Source organism: Vombatus ursinus, unplaced genomic scaffold, assembly GCF_900497805.2.
Source record: "Vombatus ursinus unplaced genomic scaffold, bare-nosed wombat genome assembly UNPS02014818.1, whole genome shotgun sequence".
NCBI classification, from domain to species: domain Eukaryota; kingdom Metazoa; phylum Chordata; class Mammalia; order Diprotodontia; family Vombatidae; genus Vombatus; species Vombatus ursinus.
In genome coordinates this window covers 45343974-45368422 of record NW_020954596.1, presented here as the reverse complement: position 1 = coordinate 45368422, position 24449 = coordinate 45343974, and the positions used below count along the sequence as shown (strand labels likewise).

The 24449-nt window shown below is 33.9% G+C and overlaps 1 protein-coding gene across 3 annotated transcripts in view; it reads left to right on the top strand.

Annotated features, from left to right (window-relative positions):
- The window catches only part of ARAP2 (ArfGAP with RhoGAP domain, ankyrin repeat and PH domain 2), a 233841-nt gene that overhangs the window by 157814 nt on the left and 51578 nt on the right, over positions 1–24449 (top strand). For all 3 annotated transcript variants that reach the window (XM_027836269.1, XM_027836270.1, XM_027836268.1), the window contains exons 20-24: positions 6585–6748; positions 11804–12016; positions 19134–19239; positions 21891–22038; positions 23323–23391. In XM_027836269.1, the coding sequence (XP_027692070.1) occupies positions 6585–6748; positions 11804–12016; positions 19134–19239; positions 21891–22038; positions 23323–23391 (700 nt within the window). The remainder of the gene's footprint in view (positions 1–6584; positions 6749–11803; positions 12017–19133; positions 19240–21890; positions 22039–23322; positions 23392–24449) is intronic.

Here is a 24449-nt window from a genome sequence, read left to right as displayed (position 1 = left end):
AGAGAGAGAGAGAGAGAGAGAGAGAGAGAGAGAGAGAGAGAGAGAGAAAGACAGGAGAAGAAGGAAGAATAGAAATAATGTGAATAATTTGAAACTTAGAAATAAACCAAAATTCTCACTTGAACTGTTTCTTCCAGTTTCCTTCCTTTGCCAGCTCTTATGCCAGAAACGGATACAAGAAGCAAAATTGAGTCTGCATTTCACCTTTTCTTCCATGTTCCTGACTACCTTTTGTTAGAGGTGCTAATGAGTAGTAAAGTGGCTAGAAGCTGGCAGCTGTACTGCAAATGATCTAGCTAATTCATAAACTAGAAATCAGTAGGGACTGTAATAATCAAAGTTAGAATATATCTCATTTTTTATGATTCACTTTTCTTCCCCAGATACAGATATGTCAGTACCTTCAGATAGAATAATATTGCAATAATATTTTTTGCTTATAGAGCACTTTTGCTCCTAAAAGCTCCAAACAGAAGGTATTCCAGATGGTATCTCTTTAATGTGTACTCTTTGTTTATAAAAATATTATTTTTGGAAAATAAACCTTTGTTGCTTACCTTTAAGGGTTTCTGAAGCCTTAATACAAATGCTAGGACCTTACTTTTATGTTTATCTGTTGACCCTTAGGAGTCTTTTGTATGAAAATGTACCGATGAATTTATTTAAGTGTTATGGATCACTGTGCTCAGCTATAACTAAGATGGTGGAATCTGATGATACTTCTGGTCCTTCTAGCTCTAAATCTTGTGACCTATTATAGTTCACCTAGGAGTTTTTGGCAGAGATTAATTTAGGTCATCAAGACCAAATGCTTCATATCACTAGAAATCAGAGTTGTGCTTCTGCTTTGATTGACATTTTGAAAGAATTACAAAACCCTCTTTTAAGCATTCGGAAAAAAAAATTGCTAAAATTTGTCTCTGGTTATACACATCTCCCAGCAGTCCTTCATGTTTGGTAACCGTGGGATTTCTAATTTGATAAACAAATCCACTACTATGCTTCAGTCGAAAGGGCATTATATTGTAATAAAGAAATATGAATACCTCCGTATGTATTTGGAGGAGCACAAAAGATGACTTTTTAAAATCTGCGGTTGACCTGTGATAAATCCTAGTACATTTGATGGCTTTTGGGGCCAAATGTACTTAAATTTTATTGATAAATTTCATTCATAATGAATGAAATACACATATTCTTAGTATATTTCATGATCATGGGGATTGGGAAGCATTTATTACTAGGATTTCAGCACTTTTCAAAATTTATTTCATATTTCAGAAACAGAAATAGTAACAAGTATCTTGAGGCCAAATTTTCTAAAAGTAGTTTCTAAATGGTGCATATAATTGCAAGTTAAACAGCAGCTAATTCCCCATGATCTGAGCTTGACTGCCGAGGTGACTTTTTCAACATTTAATGTTTAGAGACCATTTCATATAAAAGTTACCAAGAGAAATTAAATTTTTTCCAATTAGGCATTATGAAGTAAGAGTGATTGTAGCAAAGGTACATTATGAAATGGGCTGTATGTTAAATGGAATGAAAGATAGTGATTGGTTATTTAACATGTCTTGGATGTATGAAAATATATTTGTTTCAGGTCTCTTCTATAGCTGTACTTTACAGCGCCTCATGGAATGGAGGTAGGCCTGGGTTCTCAAAGGATTTGGTAGTAAAAACAAAAACAAAAACAAAACAAAAGAAATGAACAAAACTTTCACTAGATCCAGCCAAGTTGGAAATACTTAAGATGTGAACCTAACGTTGGATTGTATATTGTTGTCCAAAGTATAGTGTAGTTAAGAGAGATTTCTCACCAAAAGTTTTGTCATCAAGTCATAGGGTCAAAAATTTACAGCTGGAAGGAACTTTGGAGACTTTGAAGTCCAGACTCTTCATTTCATAGAAGAGGAAATTGAACCCAGGACAGGTTAAGTGCCTTCCCTAAGATAATAAATCACTTTAAGGTTTGCAAAGCACTTTACAAATGTTATCTTATTTGATCCTCATAAGACCCCTGGGAGGTAGTTTTACAGATAAGGAAACTGAAGCAGACAGGTTAAATGATGTGCCCAGAGTCACAAAGCTCCTAAGTATCTGAGACCAAATGTGAACTGGAACTGAGGTCTTCTGACTCCAGGTTCAATTTTGTATTCACTGGGCCACCTAGTTACCTCAGAGTCCTTGATTCCTCATTCAGTGCCCTATACCCTACCCCATGCAATATCATGATTGTATTTGACCAAAATTACTCTTGAAGTCCATATACTAAATTTTAGAAGGTTTGTGATCTGTGATCATGGAAGAGGTACCCTCTCTGAGATTATCAGATAACTGATGATTTTGTGTGTGCTTATTTAATATGCTGCTACTTTGTTAAAGTTGCTCAATTTCAATTAATTTTAGTTGATTTTAGAGTTTTCTATATAGACCCTCATATCATCTGTCATTCCTCTTTGCCTATACTTATTTGCTCTGGTTTTTTTTTTTGGTGCTATAATGATAGCTAGCATTTCTAGACTATAGTAAATAATCATGATGTTAATGGACACCTTTACTTTACTCCTGATCTTAGTAGAAATCCTCTATTTAATTTCCATTAACATCAGTACTGACTCTTGGATTTAGATACATGCTATTTATCATTTCAAGAAAAAGTAATTTAATCCTATACTTTTTTAAGTGTGTATGTGTGTGTGTGTGTGTGTATTTTGGCCAATACCTTTTCTGTATCTATTAATATAACTCTTATTTAGATTTTTTTATTGTGAGTGTGATCATTATGTTTATAGTTTTCCTGATATTGAACCGAACTGGCACTTGTTATAAATCATACCTGATAATTATGAACATTCCTTGTTGTGTGTTGGTAGTCTCTTTGATAATATTTCATCTGTTTTTTTTTGCCATGATATTCATTACAGATATTAGCCTATAGTTCTCTTTCTCTGATTTGTTTGTACCTTGCTTAAGTATCAGGAACAAATTTACATTATAAAAAGAATGTGGAAAAAATCTTCTTTTCTGATTTTTGTACACAGTTCATATAATATTGGAATTAATTTTTTGAATGTTTGATAGAACTCTTTTGTAAATCCCTCTGGTCCTGGAAATTATTTTTTTGGGAGTGGAGAATGAAAGTAGGAGAGTTCATTTGTGGTTCATCCTGTTTTCTTTTTTCTTTTTCCTTATGATTGGTTTATTTAAATTCTCTATGTCGATATTTTAAACTTGATACATTTATAGATGTTCATCCATTTGACTTAAATTATCCATTTTGCTGGGAGATAGTTACAAAATAGTTTTTAATCACTTACTGAATTCCTTTTTCATTTATTATGATTTTTTTTATCAAAGCTGGCAATTTGATTTTCCTATTTCTTTTTCTATACTAAATCATGATTTATACTGTAATTTTTTCTTTCAATTTTGTTAATATCTTCTTTGATTTTTCATAATTTTTATTTTGTTGTGGTTTTAATTTGTTAGTTTTCAAATTTTTCTGGTTTCTTACCCAATTAATAAATGTGTTCTTTGTCTTTTTTTTGCTGATGAAAAGGATAGCGATACAAAATTTCCTTTTAGGATTGCTTTAGCTAAATCTTGCTATTATTACTTTTGTCCCCCTTGGGATTATGAATTCTTTAGGATTAAGTTATTTATTCTCCAGCTAATTTTCAATGTTTTTTTAATGACCCTTTGTAAAATATAATTTTATAGTGTGGTTTTTGGTAACATTTACATTTAACAGTTCTACTTTTCTTTACTTGTTGATGAGATTTTTATGCCCTGATTTTTATTAAAGTCATGTTAGCTGAAAAATACATACATTATATACACTTTTACATATAAAAATACATAGGCATTACTTTCTGTACCTATTTTGTAATTATTAACAGATATAATATCCAGTTTTTCCAAAAATTTTCTTCAGGTCTGTAACTTCTTTCTTATGTATCTTTTAGTTAGATTTGTCTAAATCTGAGAGATGTGTGTTGAACTCCTTGACTCTTATAGTTTTGCTATTTCCTCACAAATTTATTAAATTTTTCTTTGATTTTTTTTTGTCTTTTGTTACACATATAAATAACAAAAATGATAGTCATTGTCCATGACACCTTGGAGCATGTCATTTCCCTGTTTATCTCTTTTAATTAAATTTATTTTCACTGTTGCCGAGTCTGAGATCATTATATTGGTACCCCTGCTTTTTTGAGTTTAGCTAAAGGACAATAGATTTTGCTTCAGGCCATTATTTTAACTCTGTGTTTCTTATAAACATCTTATTGCTAGATTCTTCTTTCTGCCATCCTACCCTATTTTATTAGTGTGTTTATCCTATTCGTATTCAAAGTTAGGATTGTTAAGTGTATATGTCTGTGTATTTCTCTTCATCCTGTCTCTTTACGCTTTTTTAAAAAATTTAATACCCCCCAAAAAAAGAGGGTGTTGGAAGAGCATGATGCTTAACACTAGAGATATTTATTTGATCCCATCTCCTTCCTTTCTACTACTCTTCTCCCACCCCATCTCTGATTTTGGGGTATCTTACCCCATTCTTTCCTTGTATTCTTTCTTTCATGTTCCATTCTCTGAAAATGCAGTTATTGTCTAATCCCTTTGTTAAACTATTTTATCTCTTAGTCCCCCTTTTCTTTCTCCCTGACTGACCCATTTCTGTTTCAAATTCTCTCTGTGTATGTATTAAGCCATTGTTTGTCCAATTCAGATGAAATTGAAATTTACATGTTACCCTTTCTATCCTTTCCTCCATGTTTGTATAGTTTTCTCCTTGAGTACCTTTATTATTTGAAATACTAAATTCTGCATCACATAGCACTTGTTCTTTGGACTCATTCTTTACATTGTTAAAAGATACCTCTTCTCCCATAGAAAGGGAAAGGGGAAAGCCTGAAGTGTGGTAAGGTTGTTAGAAACATGAGCTTCATTAAACATGTTTGCTTAAAAATCTTTATGCTTTGACTATCTCACTTTTGCCTTGCTTTGGCTTCTCTAGTGATTGAATTTAACTTTATACTTATTTTGTTCCATATGTACACCAACCTTCCATAAACCTTTAGTTCCAGTAGCAATGAATTAGTGATTCTCTTGTGACATTTTTCATATACTGCTTTACATTATAGACGTTTGTAGAAATTCCTGAACTCTCCATCTCCCATTTAAATTGTAAACTCTTCTAAAGAATAAACAGCATCATCTGCATCTTTGTGTGCCCTACAGAGTTTTCACAAAGTAGGTGCTCATTATTGTTCCTTTGGTGAAATAAAAACAAAATCAACTTTCTGCTCTAGAGTTAGTTTATTAAAATAACTTCTCAGTCTTTCATTACCAGGTATCACAAGTTTCTTTGGGAATTTCATAGAGATAATTTGACATATTCACAAGGTCCCTTACCTTGAATTCACAATGTCAGACTCTATTTCCATTGACATATCTTTTGACAGTATTCCAACTGGTATAGTTTTTGGAGAAGCTTCATAAAGGGTAATTTCTTACCAGACATTATTAAACCCATCCTTCACTGAATGGCATGATACTTTAGGATTTATTCTCTGACAGCATTGGTGATTCAGAAATTAACTTGTCTCTAGTCATTTCTGTCATTCACTAGTATGTAAGCAGACAGTTAAATCTCTCATCACCAGGCATTCCACTTGACTAGAAATAAAATGGGAAGTTGGAAACTGTCACAGTTAATTCAAGAGTTATACAGATATTAGAGGATTGGCATTACCTTTCAAATACTTTACTTTCTGAATCAGTCACCCACTCTACTTTCATACACCAACAGTGTAATAAGTACTACCACCTAGATTTAAATCTAAGAATCTCAAATTAAAAAAAACTGTATGGATGGGAATCAGAGAATGGGTTTTTCCATAGAGAATTTCCATTTCGTGCTTTCTTACTCTGACCCCATCCTAAACTTCTGAACATAACACAAGATCTAATTTTTGGTTCATTTTTCTTTGAAGTGGAAAACTTTGGTATTTTGCTTTGGATAGAAAGCCTTATCCATATTTGATTCAATTTAATGACAAGGAGGATCTGTGTTAAAGATAAGAAAATAAATGATGTAAGAAAAATGGGAAAAAATAGAGAAGTGGGGTAGAATTTAAAAAGGGTTAAATGATGTTAGTCTTCAGAAAGAAAATTTTAGTGTCTTTGTCCAAGCTGATATTGTAACCCCAAAAATGAAAATAAAATACTCAAAAATGAATGGAAATTAAAGTTAAAGATTATAGGAGTAATTCAAGAAGATAGAACTAAGGAAGTAAATGTAGAAAATATGTGCTATAGTGAAAAACATTCCAAAGCCTATTTGCATTCCCTTCTCTTGGTCAAACTCAGGGAGAAGTCATCTGTAATAGACAAAGAATATCCTGTTGAGTCTAAAATAAATTTGGTATATTTGATTTTAGTCTTATCATTTATATGTTTTCTTTTATTTTCCTTTGATTTCTATGCTTAGCTTTTATTATTGTTTAGAACTATTTCTTTTCTAGAAGAATCACTCTCATTAACAAAAATTCCCTTTCAAATGTTCCTGAACTTTGCAGAACATTATACATCCATGGTCATACTAAGTTGGATTTCACAGTCTGGCATACTGCAATTGAAAAAGCTGCAGGTACAGATGGTAATGCATTACAAGACCAGCAGCTCAGCAAAAATGACGTTCCCATTATAGTAAACAGCTGTATAGCATTTGTTACACAGTATGGTAAGTATTTCTGAGATCTTTTTCAACTCATGATATCATTCTTACCATTTGTAAGTAGTGCCCCAATTGAAGTGGATTAATGTACTTGTGTTTGAAAAGGCACCCAAGAAAAATGGAAACACTTTTGATTTTCATCCAGAGACTTCCCCCCCACAAATTCATTCAAAGTATGGAATGTAATTTGAAATTTTTGTTTGTTTCTTTTCCCTCTCCTTTTTAAAACTTGTCTTTTAAAACTTGTCATTTAAAAATGTCTTAAGAAGTATAGAGAATAAAACAGGCATTTGAGTATAAGTTCAAATTGTTTCTCCAGGTGCTAATATGTTTAGTCATTTACTACGCCTCTATCACTTTTTAAAGTGTTCTCAGATGTGACAATTTTGGTACTGAAGAACAGAAGATACTTAATTTTTGATAGATATATATGTTAATCATAGTGTAATGGTACAACAGAGTGAAAAGTCCCTAACATTTTTTTGTGTGTCAAAAAAAAAATTTGATGATTTTGAGTCAGATGTCTATCTAGCAGTCTTGGTGTTATTCAAGGAAAAAATTGGTTATTACATTTGACTTATTTACAAAGATAATTTTTTATCAAGAGGTTTGCCTTATTCCAGAGCTTCTTAATGTATTTCTCTATCCTTTAACTTGATTACAGCATGTAGCTATGATTAAATACTTTATATACCTCTACAAACACATTCTCAGTTACCTTCTCTTTGTGTAAAAATGATTCTGGGTTCTCAGAGGCCATGATAGAAAATTAATAGTTCTTGCAAGTGCTATCGTGGTGGAAAAGCTTTAAGCATGGTGCTTCATATCCGAGGACTGATCTGACTAAGAATAAAAAAGGCTGGCCACTGGGTATTGAGTTCTGTGACCATGACAACCCATGAACAAAATAAAATACAAGATTGATTTCAGACTTGTTTGGCCCTCTTTTTGCTTCTTTGGCAATGCTAAAATGATGTAAAGCAGAGCAGAGAATGTCAGGAGCTGCAGTTTTTAAAAAATCTATAACATAAGCTCAGCAGCTGGAACCCCCAGCTTCTGATGATCAACAAGTTGTTGACAGATATGAAGCTGACAGAAATGATACACTGTTGACAGAAATGAAAGCATAGACTTAATGAAGTTGCAGGATGAGTGATTTGCAAGTTCTTTTAGATCAAGAGTTCTTAATTTTTGTATAATGCACTCCTTTAACAATCTGGTGAAGCCTGTTAGAACCTTATAATAATGTTTATAAATACATAAAATAAAATATGTGAGATTACAAAGGAAATCCATTATATTGAAATGCAGTAAACAAAATAGAAGGTCAAGGACCTCTGGTTAAGAACACTCATTCAATTAGAAGTGTATAATAGTTTTCTCAAAGTTCGTCTTAACTTGCATCTAAAAGCAAGAAGTATAGTTTCATAGGACATTTAGTCATCTTGTTTTGAAGAATTCACATTAAGCATAGGAAAGGGAACAATACTAAGGAAGCTGTGCAGTTATCTGTTGTTAACGATGGATTAAAGAAATTACATATAGAACATGACCAGATCCTTCAAACTAAGTAAACATGTACCTAAGCTTAATACTTGACAACTTCATGTTCAAAGGTGTGCTTTGAATAAGAAGACAAAAATACTTTGGAAAATGTTATTTGGGATTAAGGAATGAGAAAGACTAAAAGTTTGCCTCTTTCTTGCAAATCTTGAATATCTTAATAAAAAAGAGAGCCCACAACTTCTGGACATCATGAGCACCAAACAGCATAACAAAAGTGAAAACAAATAAATGACTGTTCAGTCCAGAGTTAGTCATTTATGTGCCATCAGATAATCAACTAGGTAGAGCAAAAGTTAAAACAAACACCAAATTATGACAAGGTAAAAACAAAATAGTAACAATTACTATACCCTAACTTGATTTATTTATAGCAAGCTACTGTTGCTTTAATTTTAGAAAATGGAATCCTATAATATGAAAGACATTGATAGGCATAATCACAATGCCTTAAAGAAGACATTGTAGTGCCAGAGTTTAACCAATTTAAAAATCACCCCAAAGCACAGATCAAAAACCATCTAAGTCTTGGTTTCTTTGTCAAATGGAGAGACTTGTCAACCAGTGTATTTTAATGTATGAATTTCTTTACAAAATGTTACAAAAGAGGATGGAAGATTGTAAGCAACATTGCCTTGACAAAATAGCAAGAAATGGTTACGGAAAAAAAGAACTGGCAGAAAGCATTGGCAAGAGATGAAGCAATGCTAGATCAAATTGTAGATGAAACTTGAATATAGATTAAAAAAAGAAGTGGAGGTGAAACCACTTGAGTACTCAATGTGCTATCTAGAGAAAGTAGAAAATACACCTAAGAAATGAACTCAGGAAAAGTAGCTAGACCAAATCAAACAGATACAGAAGAAATTTGAACTGGATGAAACAATTTCAAAGGCATACAGCTACTGACTTTTAACATGAATATAAAAAAGGAAAATTTATAAAGAATCCCACATTTATTTTGCTTTTATAGCTAAAAGAGGTGACTGAAGAGACATCATCAAAATTCGTGCCATTCTTGTACATAATATTCAACCTCTTGACTCTGCCTTTTCACTGGATGTCATCCAGAATGGTTCCCTTTTTAGCTCTGGGCTTCCCTGCTTCCTTCAGAACTCAAATTAAATCCCACCTTTTGCAAGATGCCCTTCCTTGTCTCTCTCCCCTCAATCCCTATTAGTACTTCCCTCTGAGATGACCTCCCTTTTACACTGTTTATATCTCACTCATACAGTTTTTTGCCTGTTATCTCCCCCATTGGGATGTGAGCTCCCTGAAGGCAAGGATCTTGTTTTTTCCTTTCTTTTTGTCTAGCCTTAGCATAGTGCCAGGCATACAGGAAGTGCTCCATAGATACTGATTGATTACTGACTCCATAAGTTCTCTTTCTCACATTTAACAGTTCTTTAGAAGAGGAATTTTTTTGCGCGTGTGCGTGCACACACACACACACATATCATGTTTAATGAAAACATGAGGAAACAGGCAAGCTTTTACAGATGAACATCTAAAGTAATTCACACCTTGGCAATTATATAGCTGATAGGTATAGGAAAGATGGTTTCCTGCCTTTTTTATTGCTTATTGATTGAAAAAAATACATTTGACTAATTATATTTGAATTATGTGAAATTCTTTGTAAGATGGATCCTCAGGCATCTTTGTTCCGAAATCACTCTGATTATTAATATTGAAGCAGACATCAGAAAAGACCTATGTTCACTGGGGTTTCATAGATCCTTTATGGAGGAATCTTCAATGGACATAGACAAGAATTACTCTGATGAAAAGTTCCAAATGGATTATGATTTGCATTGGTGGCAGGAATAATCACAAGGATGGGATCATGAATACAGGGAAGTCTTGAAGTAGGTTACTATAGTATTTTAGCAATGGCTAAAGAAGTACCTTAATTTCACATTCTTATTTTCATGTTTTACAAATAGCCTGGATTTTGTTGTTTTTCAGTGTTCCCTTCATTCCTACTCTCTGCTTTCTGTTATTCTTAGAGTCATAACTAAGTTTGGGAACCTGAGCAAAGCATTTGGGACTTGACCCCAGGGCACTAACCTTTTGGTAATGTTGACAGCACTAGTATTCTAGCAGAGCAGGATCCAATGAGCTTATTCCTCTTCTAAGGTACCCCTTCCCTGATGTCCTGGACTTGGTATAAATGGTTGATTTGAGGGCAAGTTTACTGTAGGCATGAAAATGATTATTTAAGGCCTTGCTTTTTCCCTGTCAATTGACTTAAGTTTTACATTTCTCAATACTTATAGTGTGTGTTTTACACTTTCTAAACTCTGATACACCATCTTTGAAATTTTAAAGTCATAAATGTGTCAAGAATCAGTTACATTTGAGTGGTCTAGTGGAAAGGATAATGCTTATCCCCTACTAATACAAAGTTGTTCAATCTTAGCACCCCAAAATTGCAATGAAATTGGGCAGTAAATGAGAGAAAGAAGTAAATGAGATGAACTGATGAGTTTTAGCAAATTTAATTTATAATTGAAGTACCATACATACTCTCTTATCCTTGTTTTATTCCTTTCCTGTTTTATCCCTCACCTCTTAAATTTAGCAATATTCTAAAAAAGTAACAATAAATCACAAATTCATGCAAATGATAACACATGACAAAACTATTTTTAAGGTTTACAAAGTCCATTCTGTACAATAAATTTGTGAGTTAGTAGTGAAATATTATTACATCCCTGATTTAGAAGAAGAAAATGAGTTTCAAAGAAATGAAGTTCATTGGCCAGGGTATTTTAACTAGTAAAGGAGTCTTTCTATATGCTAATACTTGTATAGTAATTACCACTGACTATGAGAAATCATTAGCATATTTATCAGTTTTATTCACTGAGGTCATGGTTATGTTTATGTTGTCATGTATGCTATTTACTGTGTTCATTTATTATAATTATATTTTCACACCAGTAAGAAGTTACATTCTTGAATTTGGCATATACTCATTGATGTGTACTCAGAAATCACCATGAAACATAGTAGCCAGTGGACATGGCTTCTGTGACAATCATTACTTTGAATTTCTTGCTTTTTGAAGTCCAAATTTGGAAGTCCTAATTCCACTTGAGTTTACTAATCTTTGGTCAGTTTTTAAACACAAAGAATACATATTTTTGCCCACATCTGTAAATATAGCAAACGTTTATAAATATAGCATTTCTTTCATTAAGGTAGCTGACCATGTATACATAATTTCAGTTGAATTTGTTCATTAATTTGACCTCAGTATGGTTATATCTTTCATTTTTGAGCATGTTGGTATCATTCTAGGATGGTAAGTTGCAAGGGTGGAGGATAAATAGCAGGTGCATCTGTGATTTATAGAAGATCCAACACAGCTCTTTGGATTGATAATACATTTGTTTTTCTTCCTTGTCACAGTATGCACACATTCAAATTGCATTCTTAACATCAGTTGTATTTTAATTTTAGGCTAATATGTCTTTTAATCTTCTTTTGAAGGTTTAGGAAGCAAGCATATCTATCAGAAAAATGGTGACTCTTTCCGCATAAGTGAGCTCCTGGAAAGTTTCAGAAAAGATGCAAGAAGCTTTAAATTGAGGGCTGGGAAGCATCAGCTAGAAGATGTGACTGGCGTGTTGAAAAGTTTTCTGTCTGACATAGATGATGCGCTTCTTACTAAAGAGCTGTATCCGTACTGGATCTCTGCATTAGGTAATATATTCAGAAAATCAAGGAAAATTATGTCTAATGGAATCTGTGCACTCAGTAGTTATTTTTATATTGTACTATTCAGGGTTTACTTTGATTTTTCTCTTAATTTTGTGCTGCAAATTGCATTTTTAAAAGTCGGTGAGAACTGTGTGAACATTATTCTCTTGGAATAGAGTTTGTACACTTTTTTTGAAAGCTGAAGATGTAGACCTCAGGTACATATTTGGTCCTAAAAACTGAGGTGGCATGTGACATTTATTTATTAGATTTGGTCAAGTTCCTCAGTGTTCAGATACATACAGTCTCACTCAAATACACAGGATCTCTAGTCGAAACTGTTACAAATTGGTGTGTTACTTTTGAATGTATTTTTTTTGGCATAGGCTTTAAGAATTGATGGTCACTTGGATTCTGTAATGACTAAGTTTGTATTTCCAATATCTTCATTTGACTGTTAAGTCTTTCCCTATGTTTATTCTAGCTTTTCCAATAGAAACTGGTCCATGTTTCCTTTTGCTTTCAATTTCTCAGGATATTATTTGAAGTTTTAGCGCCTTGACCAAACCACCAGAAAACCATTGGAGAAATTTGTAGGTTTAGCTTCCCAGAAGTCTTAGTATTAAAGAACCAAGAAACTGAATTTTTTCCAATAAGTAACTTAAATATAATCACTGATGGGGTTGAATTGATGACAGTGACACCTCAGTCATTTGATATAAACTAATTTAAAATAGCCTGTAAATTGAAGCTATAAATAGTCTCTACTTAACAAGATAAGATTTTTATTCTATATATAGATGATAGGCAACTTGGAAAAAAAGTTATTCAGGTAGGTGTCATGAAAGAAGAACAACCATCCATAATTAGAAGTGATCCTCTGAACCATTAATGAGAGACAGACAGGTAGGCAGGCAGGCAACTTTTCATGGACCCTTCAGCAGTATTGATGAATACAATGAAATCTGATTAAGGTGACATTGGTTAAAATAATGGGTAATCTTAACCCATTTAATTCAGAGGATACTTTCCCCTTATAAAATGACATAACCATAATAAGGTTTTTAGCCAGGTTGTCCATTTGAGAATCTGGCTTAGAGGCATATTTTTTTTCCTTGAGAATTTCAAAGGACATATTAGTTAATCCTTATCTCAGGGTGTTTCTGTTTATTTTGCTGTTAGTGCCACTTTGAGGAAATTTTTTGTACATTGAATCTTTCCTATATTTTTGTATGTTTTATACAAAGTTCCTATTTACCTTCACTTTTTTTTGTGTGTGTTTGGGGTTTTTTTGGTGAGGCAATAGGGGTTAAGTGACTTGCCCAGGGTCACTTAGCTTTACCTTCACTGTTTTAAACTCCATCTTTGATCCAATTCCATTTTATTGAAAACCCCTTGCCACTGGCAGCATTATTGCTTGGAAGCACAAAAGAATAACAATGCTTGACAAGTTTCTCATCTCCTCTTATTCTAAAAGCTCCTGTGAGATTGGGTCAGGATCTAAAACAAAATCCTCTGGCCACTCTAAGACTAAACTTCTTTAAAATTTCCTATATTGGTGTTCCCAAAGACAATTGAATCTCCTATTAGAACACCCCAGGATTCTTTGGACTTGGGACAGTGAGGTAATATACTCTTTAAGTGATCTTAGTGTGGTTTGCCTAACTTCCTTTTCTGCAGACCACTTTGTCGAGTATTGTCTGAAATCTGTGGCCAAAGAATATTTTTGAGCATATGCTTTTCATGTAACTTTCTTTTCATTTTTCTTAGACTCTTCTTAGAATTTATTTTTTAGCTTTCATATTAAAAAAAAACTATATGTTCAGTTTCAAAATGTCCTATAAAGGAGGAGTTCCTTAGAAAGGTAATACAATTTAGCTATTATTTATTAAAGGAAATGCCCTTTGGGGTTTGAAATGAGGACACCACTATTTAGTTATATTCCTAGTGACTGATAACTAGTAATTCTTCTGGTGATGTTATCAAATTATCTTTCACTTTTGCTTTAATGGAAAAGCTTATTTTGGTGCCATGGACCCGTTTGATAGTCTGGTGAAGTTAACTGACTACTAAGAATAATGTTTCTAAATAATTGAAGGAAATGTTTTAATTTCAGTTAGAGGTTAGTGAAAATAAAGATGTATTTGTTTTCCAATCCAAGTTCACAGACTGCCTGAATGAAGAGAGCCATGTTTACTTATTGAGTATGGCAAACCTGAGAGATCAGTACAAAAGAGATAGTTGTAAAGAAAGTTGTAATTTGAAATTGAAGTGTACTTAAAAAAGATTTTAGAGAGATTCTTTTATCCCCGGGGATCCTAATGCCCTTTACAGACTACCTAATGCATTGAGAGAACCACTGATATCTAACTGCTTTTTGTATAAAAGACTAAATCTAACATGGAATAGGAAGAATTGTATTTTTCAAGAAAAGTGGGGAATAGAGAGGAGAAATGTATAAGTGCAGATTCCATCATCTACAAAAGTATCATTGATGCCTTATTCCTCAGGACAGGCAAGTGAAGGATGCTTCTGAATTCACATTTTCACTTACTTATTTGGTTTAGACATATACAGGATTTTTTCTTTCTAGATACGTTCAGCCTTTAAACCATTCTCATTCTCTTCTTTGTCACAACACCCGCCCCTCTGCCCTTTTTTAATGTCCTCAGTTTTTCTCCACCATTTTTGCTCTTTTACTTCTGGAAATGGTGCATTTAGTGCATTCTTATGATCCAACTGACTTGTTCTCTCCCCTTCATCTCTGCACTCACTCCTCAGCCTCCTTACACTGTAGATTCTGCTTCTGCCACTTTGCTGAAAGTGTTTTTTTAAAGATTTTCAGTGTAAAATCCAGAGCCATTTTCAAGGCCTCATACTTCTTTTTTAGTTTCTCAGCAAAATTCAACATTATAACCACTATTATCTTCCTCCTCTGATTTTTTAATACATTTCTTGTGTACTTATTGCATTCTATTTTGCGCTAAGGTAAATAAAAACATTTACTCAATGCTTAGTATGTGCCAGGCACTACTAGCTGCAAGGGATATACGTACAAACAAGTAAGACTGCCTCTATCCTCAAGTGGCTTACATCTTTTTTTTTTTTTTAAACGCGATTGGGGTTAAGTGACTTGCCCAGGGTCACACAGCTAGTAAGCATCAAGAATTTGGTCTGAGGCTGGATTTGAACTCAGGTCCTCCTGACTTCAGGGCCAATGCTCTATCCGCTGTGCCACCTAGCTGCCCCTAGGGTGCTTACATCTTAATGAGGACTAGAGGGAGAGTACCTGCAGGAGCAAGGCAGCTATTAAGGAGAGGGAGAAATCAGGAGAATAAGTGGAGCCAGAAGGGAATTGAGGCTGGCTAGGGCCCTTCATAAAATAGTGGTCCATGTCAGGAATTCACCAACCTCCAGAGCCATGCTCAGGATGGTAGTATCCTAAATTTCTGAATAAATTTCTTATTTCTCCGCAAGATTAATTATGTCTTTCTGACTATTCCTTATCTGCTTCTTCTTCCTTTCCTTCTCCATTAAGTGTAGGCAACTCCCAAGACTTGGACATTTATTCCTTTCACTCTCATACACTCTCATTGCTTCAACTCTTACCTTATTATTTATAAATATTTATCTCTAATTTCAACCTCTTTTATCAGCTCCACACTGGTTACTGGCTAGATATCTTCACCATAGGCCCTGCTGATATCTTGAATCTTCATTTTCCCCTGCCCATAACTGATTGTAGTCCTCATTTTTCCAGATTCTCAAAGTCTACCATTTCTCTATCACCTATATGTTAAAAATATGGTTCATCTTTTTTTTTCCTTTTTCCTATTTCTGTATAAATTCTCCCTTTGAAACATCTCTTGTATCCACCCCTTATTGTACTATTTGTACTGCTACCATCTAGTTCATGCCCTTGTTTCTTGCATCTTTCAGTAACCTCATGAGTCTCCTTGTCTCCATTTCCTTCCCTCCACCAATTAATCGTACCCATGGATGCTAGATGAATCTCAGCACACAGTTAGTCGATCATTTCATTTCCTTTCTAAATAATTTTCCATGGTTTTTCTGTAGCATATTGAACAGACTTATAAGATTATTTTTATATTCTTTTTTGTTTTTAATGTTTATTGATTTATTTTGATTTATCAACAATCACTTTCATAAGCTTTTGAGTTTAAAATTTTTCTCCTCCTCCCTCTCCACCTCCCTCCCCAAGATGGCATGCAATCTGATATAGGCTTTACATACACATTCCTGTTAAACATATTTTCACATTAGTCATGTTGTAAGGAAGAATTAGAACCAATAGGAGGAACCACAAGAAAGAAGGAAAAAAAATGGCAAATAGTATGCTTCGATCTGCATTCAAACTCCATAGTTCTTTCTTTGGATGTGGATAGCATTTTCTATCATGAAACTTTTGGAGAAGTTTTAGATCCTTGCATTACTGAGAAGGGCTAAGTCTGTCAAAGTTAGTCATCACACAATGCGGCTGTTACTGTATACAATGTTCTCCTGGTTCTGCTCACTTCACTCAGCATCAGTCCATACAAGTCTTTCCAGGTTTTTTTGAAGTCTGTCTGTTCATTATTTCTTATAGCACAGTAGTATTCCATTACATTAGTATACCACAACTTGTTCAGCCATTCCCCAATTGGTGGGCTTCCCCTCAATTTCCAACATTTATCATTTCCTTGTTTTGTCGTGTTGACCAATCTGATAGGTGTGATATGGTACCACAGAGTTGTTTTAATTTGTCTTTCTCTCATCAATAGTGATTTAGAGCTTTTTTTTCATATGATTACAGATAGCTTTAATTTTGTCATCTGAGAACTGCCTGTTCATATTCTTTGACCATTTATCAATTGGGGAATGACTTGTATTCATAAGATTATTTTTCAAAACTCTTCACAATCTAACACTATCCTACTTTTTACTTTCTATTTCATACTGCTTCCTATTATTATGTATTTTACATTCCAATCAATTCATCAATCAACAAACCAAGATTAAGTCCCTCCATTTAATATGTTGTGCATTATGCCAGGTGCTTTGGGAGTGCTAAGTTTAGTTAGGACCTAACTCTTACATTCCAGGAACTTATGGTCTGGTAAAAGCATAAGATATGAACCCAGAGAGCTACCATACCCAATATTATATGATAAAGGCCCTAAGGGAAAAAGTTGTTACACCCAGCAGTATCAAGTAATGCTTCCTGTTAGAAGTGATATTTCAGTTTGGCTTTAAAGGGTGGTAGTTCAGCAGGTGATCTTGAGCAGAGTCATGGAAGTATGAGAATGTGTTGCATTTTTAGGGTTGCAAAGTTGACCAGTCTGATTTTAGTGTCATTATGGAAAAATGGTTAGAAAGGTGCCAGGTTGTGGAAGACATTACCAAACAGAGACATTTGAACTTTACTCCAAGAATAATAAGGAGGCATTGAAGATTTGTCAGCTGAGTGACCTGAGTAGATATAGTTATTATTGGAGTAGGAAGACCTTTAAGGATGTTGTTGCAGTTATCCTGCTGAAGTGTTAAGTAACTGAACTGGGTAAGTGATAGTGGAAATACACCTAAGTTAGAAATGTTGGAGTTCAGATGGAGTTGAATAGGATTTAGTACCTTCTATGAAACTCTTTTGTCCCCTGACTAAAAGTGATCTCTCCTCTCAAATCTTTTTTATGTTTCATATGTTCAGAAGCTTATAGTCTCATTGGTTTCAGATTTGCATTAAAGTTGTAAATCTCCAACCAGTGAGACTAAAAGTTTCTTGAAACATTTTGTATTATTTATATGTGGATCTTTCTGCAATATCTGATATGTAGTAGATAACTCAGCACATCACAGGATCAAATAATTTTCAAATTGGAATGGATCTCAAAAGCTGATTAATCCAATCCATACATGAAAAAATACCTGCTATAACATACCCAGCAAGTGGTCATCCAACCCTTGCTTGTAAACCTCTAAGAAGGGGAGCCCATTACTTCCTACCCCCAAAGCATCCTGTTCAATTTCCGAACAATTATACTTTTCAGGGGTTTTTTCCTGACATTACGCCCAGGTTCCCCTCTTTGTGACTTCTACATGTTGTTCTTAACTCTTGTCTTTTGGGGTCTCAGAGAACAAATCTACTGTCTCTTTCACATGATATCTGTTCAGATCCTTGAAGATAGCTCTTATATTTCCTCTGATTCTTCAATAGGCTTAAATTCACCCCCAGGTCCTCCATTGGATACTCATCACTTGCATTAAAGAGACACTTTTATCCTCTATGTAGTCCTTTAAATGCTTTCCAGCTTATTTATGCCCTCCCTAAATGGTGGCACCCAGGACTGAATACAGTTATCTTGATTTAGTCTGATCAGGTCAAAGTATAAAGGGACTTTCATCTGTTTATTCCTGTAAGCTGTGCCTCTTACTACCACCATCACCTAACAGACTGTACTCCATTTTGAACTTGACTCCATTCACCTATAACACCCTTTTCAGTCCTAATTGTTATCAACTGCTAAACTGCAGACCATTTTTACCTCCTTTCTTTAGGATTTGGCGCTTGGTTCTTCACTGACAATGTTTGGCAGGCTTCATTATTGAGAGCATTTGTGTTCAAATTGATTTACATTTGACCCTCCAAATATATTATCCCTGTCAACTGTCATGGCTTATATCTTCACACCATGTCAGGGTGAATAACACCTCAGTTCTCATTGACACCCTAAATGTCCAAATACATATTCCTAAACTCTAAAATTTCCCTTTATATTCATAATTTCTTATCCCTTCATTTTTTTCTTCTTCCTCACTTCTCCTGAGCCTGTTTTTCATCATTGTTATTGTCAATCCTTCTCTCTCTTTTCTTAGTCTATTTCCCTTAGTCCTACATTCTGGGGCCAATAGAATATGACACACCCCTTTACCAAATGACAGACTGCTAAATATTGAATGCTGTTTTCTTGCCACTTTCCTCTGTCCCCCACCAAGTCTTCTTATACTTACTTCAATTCCTTCATCTGATCCTCACTGAGCATGACCTCAAAGTAAAAATGCATATGCTTAATAAATGTTCATCGAATTGCATTGAATGTTTGCGATTTTTCTTATTCTTTCTTAGATACTCAAGATGACAAAGAAAGGGTTAAAAAATACAGCACATTTATCCGTACACTTCCAGGGGTCAACAGGGCAACTTTGGCAGCTATAATTGAACACCTTTACAGGTCAGTATATTCAAAAACTTTTTTACACTTTCATCAGTACGTAGTTTTCAATACACTTGTTTTTCAGCTCTACTGGTGTGATCAAAGGCCTGCCTGTCAGAAGCTTTCAACACGGTTGGTTAAATACTCCTCCTTAGTATAGAGTCTTAGAGAATTTAATGAGGCTGGGGCAGATTAAAAGATTTGCCAATAGTCAGGAATAATTCAGGGCCATAGGTAAAATAGGTCTTCCTGATTCCTAAGCACTCTATCCACTGACATTACCCTATCCTCCTGCGTCTTGGTCTCAGTCAATTTCTTTTGCCATATAAAGTCCATCTTTATAGTCTTCTGACAGACTTGCCATTTCTGAGCTATATACAGTGATGTAAGTCGTAATTACAAAATTAAACTTAGATGAGAAGGCTCTTTTTGGAGTCCTGCGTAAAGTGCTTTCTAACATTTTAAGTGCCATATGGAGAGTTATTATATGATTATATTAGCCTGACAAGCTGGCCAATCAGTGTTTGAGTCACAAGCTGGCAGAATTGACTGAGGGGGCTAGAGTTGTTTATTGAAGGATACACAGAATCAAATGGAAATCAGCAGTTCCACTTCCCGTTCTCTGCTAGCTCTGAAGTGGCAGCTCTATCCATCACAGCTGGCTCTAAGCTTCAGTTTCCAGCACCCCACGGTATGCTGAGGGGCTCCATTAATCAACTCTGGTTGACATCATGTAAGACATTGCCCTAACACTGAACGAGCCCTTCTTCCCTTTAGGGAGAAATTTTTACACCCCGAGGCAGGGCTGGAAAGAAAAAGAGTATAAGTAGTACTGTCATGATATATGTCCTAGGACTGTCTCATACAGAGCTCCTTGGGAAGCAGTAAGCCCAGAGAAACCTGTGACAAGAGGGAAATTACAGGTCCGGAGGGGTCTTAAGAATGTGAGGTGAATGGTATGTGCATGTTATACTGGAGATTATGGACCAATCATTGAACTACTAATCTTTTGTGCAATACAGTAATAACACATATATACATACTCACAAAGACATACACACACATATGTGAATATATATACACATACATATGCACACACAACTTTGTTGTTATAGAGGACTCCCCAAAAGGAAACTTCTACCAGTGGGAGATCAGCAATATAACTCATAGTATTAGAGAGCTGTATAGAGGAACTAAATGGCTAAATGACTTGCCCAGGTCTTCACAAGTCAGTATGTCAGAAGTTGGACTTGAACCCAGGTCTTTCAGATGCCAAGCCCACCTCTTTATCCATTACATCAGGCTGCCTTACAACAAAAAGAATAATGATTATAAAAACAGTTCTATGTAGTCAGTTCGTTTAGGCAACTATTGGATAGTTAGAGAACAGACAGAGAAAGAAAAATGAAGCCTGCAACCTGTATCCTCAGGGTCATGTGTCATGAGATCATAGACCTAGTGCGGAAAGGGACCTCAGAAGTGATATATTTCAACCCTCCCATTTTACAGATGATAAAAATGAAGCCCAGAGACATTAGGCAAATTGCCTCAAGGTCACATAATAACAGTCTATATTTGTCTAATTTTGTAACTTTATGTACAAACTGGTGTTTCCAGCTCAATTAAAATTCACTCTAAGACTCTCATTGGTTACCTAGCTGGCCTTTCTTGCAAAAACTTAAAATGCTCCTGGTTTCTGTTTGAACCAGAAAACAGAGCTCCATTTCGCTTAAGGAGATTTAGCCTCTCGTAGTATATCCATGATTGCTCACCAATACATCTAAACTTACAGTGATAGCTAGATGTTCACACTGCTTTGTGAAAGTATATCTTCATGTTGATGAGACTAGCTCTCCACTTGTGAAAACAACAAGCTGACCTTCTTTCTCACTAATCAGGAAGTGCTGATCATAGACTCATGGATAGAAGGTACATTGTAGATCTTCTAGTTTCCAGCCCTCATCTTATAGATGAGGAAATCGAGACATAAGAGGGGAAATGATTTGCCTAGGGGTCACACAAGTAGTAATCAACAGAAAAGAATAGAACTCAAATGATCTAACTTAAAACCCAGTGTTCTTTCTGCTGTCATAGGCTGTCTGTACATGAGTTTATTCTGTTTAATGTCTGTTCCCATTTTTTTATTGCATTTCTCCTCTAGCTGCTCTAACCCTTTCTCTGCAGATGTAAGCTGGCAGCTCTAATTTTATAATGCAAGGCAACCAGAAAGTAATTTGCAACTGAGTATGCTTGTTTTTTTTTTTTTAATACATGTAACTTTTAAAGGATGTGGCTCTCATCCATGTCCATATGTTGGAAAGTGTAAATAATTGTATGTGTCAGATTATTTACACAAAAAGAAAACTTTGATGTCGTATGATCTTGAAATATTATTTGAATCATTTGTGGTTGTTTACATTTTTACCCGTATATCTTGTCTCCCTAGATTGTAAAATGTTTTTTATAAAATCTAAATTTGTAAAATCTTTGGCATACAGAATCATGTTTCATAGCATTGTGTGTGCCCTGCTAGGCCTAGATACTCATTTTAATATTTGACAGTGATTGTTGTTGAAAGAAACCACAGTGAATTTCATCTTTCCTAGCAGTTTTATTGAGGTAATGTCAAAGTATTGTGTATCTTAATTGGACATATTTATCTTTAACAGGGTTCAGAAATGCTCAGAGATCAACCAGATGAACTCTCACAGTTTAGCTATGGTATTTTCATCCTATTTGTTTCAAACTAAAGGACAAACTAGTGAAGAAGTAAATGTAATTGAAGACCTAATTAACTATTATGTTGAAGTGTTTGAGGTAAATATACATACACTATCTAAATTTAGAGAATAAATTTTGATGACCCTGTTTGTAACCTGGAAATTTGGTTGTGATTGTGGTATGTTTCACATGTCTGACAAAGCAATCTTTATGAATCTTTTTTTTTTTAACAAATTGAGTATATTTCCTCAAAGTTGGCAGAATTAAACTCTTTAAAACTACGGCCATTCATTTAAATTCAGGAAGGTTTTAGAATTTCCTTACCATCTGGCATACATTGGACAGAATAATTCTACTTAGAGATTTTCTCTGATTAAATAAATATGTGTACATTAGATGTCTGGTAAATGTGTGGAATGAGTGAATTTTGTAAAACGAATAATAAATGTATTTAATTATGGTGTTGATTACAATTTATACTTTTTTTTCATATGACCCCTATTGGAAACAAGATACAAAAACATTTGTAAGATTTTTAAATTTGGCATATTGTAAAATAAAATTGCAATCCTTGATCTGAAAATTAGCACCACAGTATTGTGAATCTAATTGAAGCACCATATGGAATCTATTTTCATGAAATTACTGTAAATTTCCTATTAAGAAGAACATAAGGTATTATTAAGAATAAATCCTATAGCAACACATTTTATTTTAGTTATACAGGAGTACACTCTATAGTTTCATAGGTGTTTTATGCTTCTTGGTTCTCTTTTTCATATAGATAGATACATAGATATCATTTGAGCCAGTAATTCAAAGTTGTTTCTAGTGGAAGGCCTGAGGAGAAAAGCAAAAAGAAGTAGGAAATCAGTATTTGTAGGCATCATACCTTGTTACTGTTTCTGGCTAGTTAAATGCTGAGAAAATGAATGGTTAAAAATGAAGCTTTGTTATGATCTTATATATAACAACTATTAAAGTGATGGAAATTTCATATATACTACCTTTCAAATTGAGAAAACGGTGTCCCAAAACCTTTACAAAACACGAATCTAGTCTACACGTTTAACCAACTGCTTTACTTATTGCTAAGTGTCTTTGCAATATCATGTCTTTTGTCAGAAGCATCAGTAGCCTGAAGAAGTATATAGAACAACTACAAATTATTGTTCTGGACTTGTTTGAAACCTATTACTCTGGTGGCTTGATTCTAGCTTTGGTTTTTGAACCCTTTCCAATTGAAATGACTGCTCTAATTTTTTTTTAGCTTGATTGTTTTTTACTAGATAAGATTCCTGAAGAATTATCCAACTGATAGCCAATGTGGCTATTTTTATTATTCATGAATGAAAATTATCTGATTTATGTTTTCAACAGGTTAAAGAAGATCAAGTTAGGCAAATGGATATAGAGAACAGCTTTATTACTAAGTGGAAAGATACTCAAGTAAGTAGTAGTAACCAGATGTGCAATAATTATTTCATTAATTAAGATTTTTAGGTGTTTTTGTCTTCAAATTTTCTTTGCTTCAGAAAGTAATTTAGATCAAAAAATGTGATTGTTTTTTCTGTAGATTCATACAATGACATCTGCCTATGGAGAATTTGAAATTATTACTGCAAATCTAAGGGTTAGAATGTCTGAGAAATTTCAAGGACAACTCAAGTGTAAAGAAAGGTTTTGAAAGAGTGTCAGTGAAAAACAGTGACTTGAACATTATCACACTTACATTACATGGCTTAATTATTAGATTGTAGCATGAATTAGACAATGTCAATCACTTCTCCCCTGCTTTTGCTCTAATTGTTTCCAAATTATTTTATTAAGAACACTATGATTTCCCTTACTTTATAGAGAAGACAACTTAATTTTTCCAAAAATTTTTCTTTTTTAAATCCCTTCCTCTGTGGAAATCTTTTTATTTTTATCAGAATCAACCTCAGATTAGTATCAGTACCTCTATTCACATAGAATTTTGTATTTTCCAAATATACCTTGCTTTTGTATATTGCATGTAAGCATAATATGTATATTCTATAAATCTTTTAGAAGTTTGTTGATAATTAACATTAGTATATTAACTAATTAATTATATTAATAACTTAATACTAAAAATTCTATATTGTTAATATCAATACACAATGAAGACTATAAAATTGAGCTCTTTAATTCATGTAAAAATAAACCAAAATATCCTAGTATGTTCATTACTGGATAGGTTACAGGCTCATGAAATCATTTATTATGAAAGAGGTCATGAGGTCAAGATGTTTTTCTCCAACCAGCCCACATGCCCCAAGACTACTGTTAGCCTTTTTGAATGTAATCTGAAGAAATTCATGCAGTTTCTTAAAGGATTCATTTCAGCCCTGGAAGAATATGTGTCTCATTGTCAATTCTGGAAACACTGAACTTTTTGATTTTGATTTGTTTATAAAAATTTTAATTTAATTTATTAACTAAGAATTTAAGTTTTAGATAAAATAATTGTAACTGAGTACTAG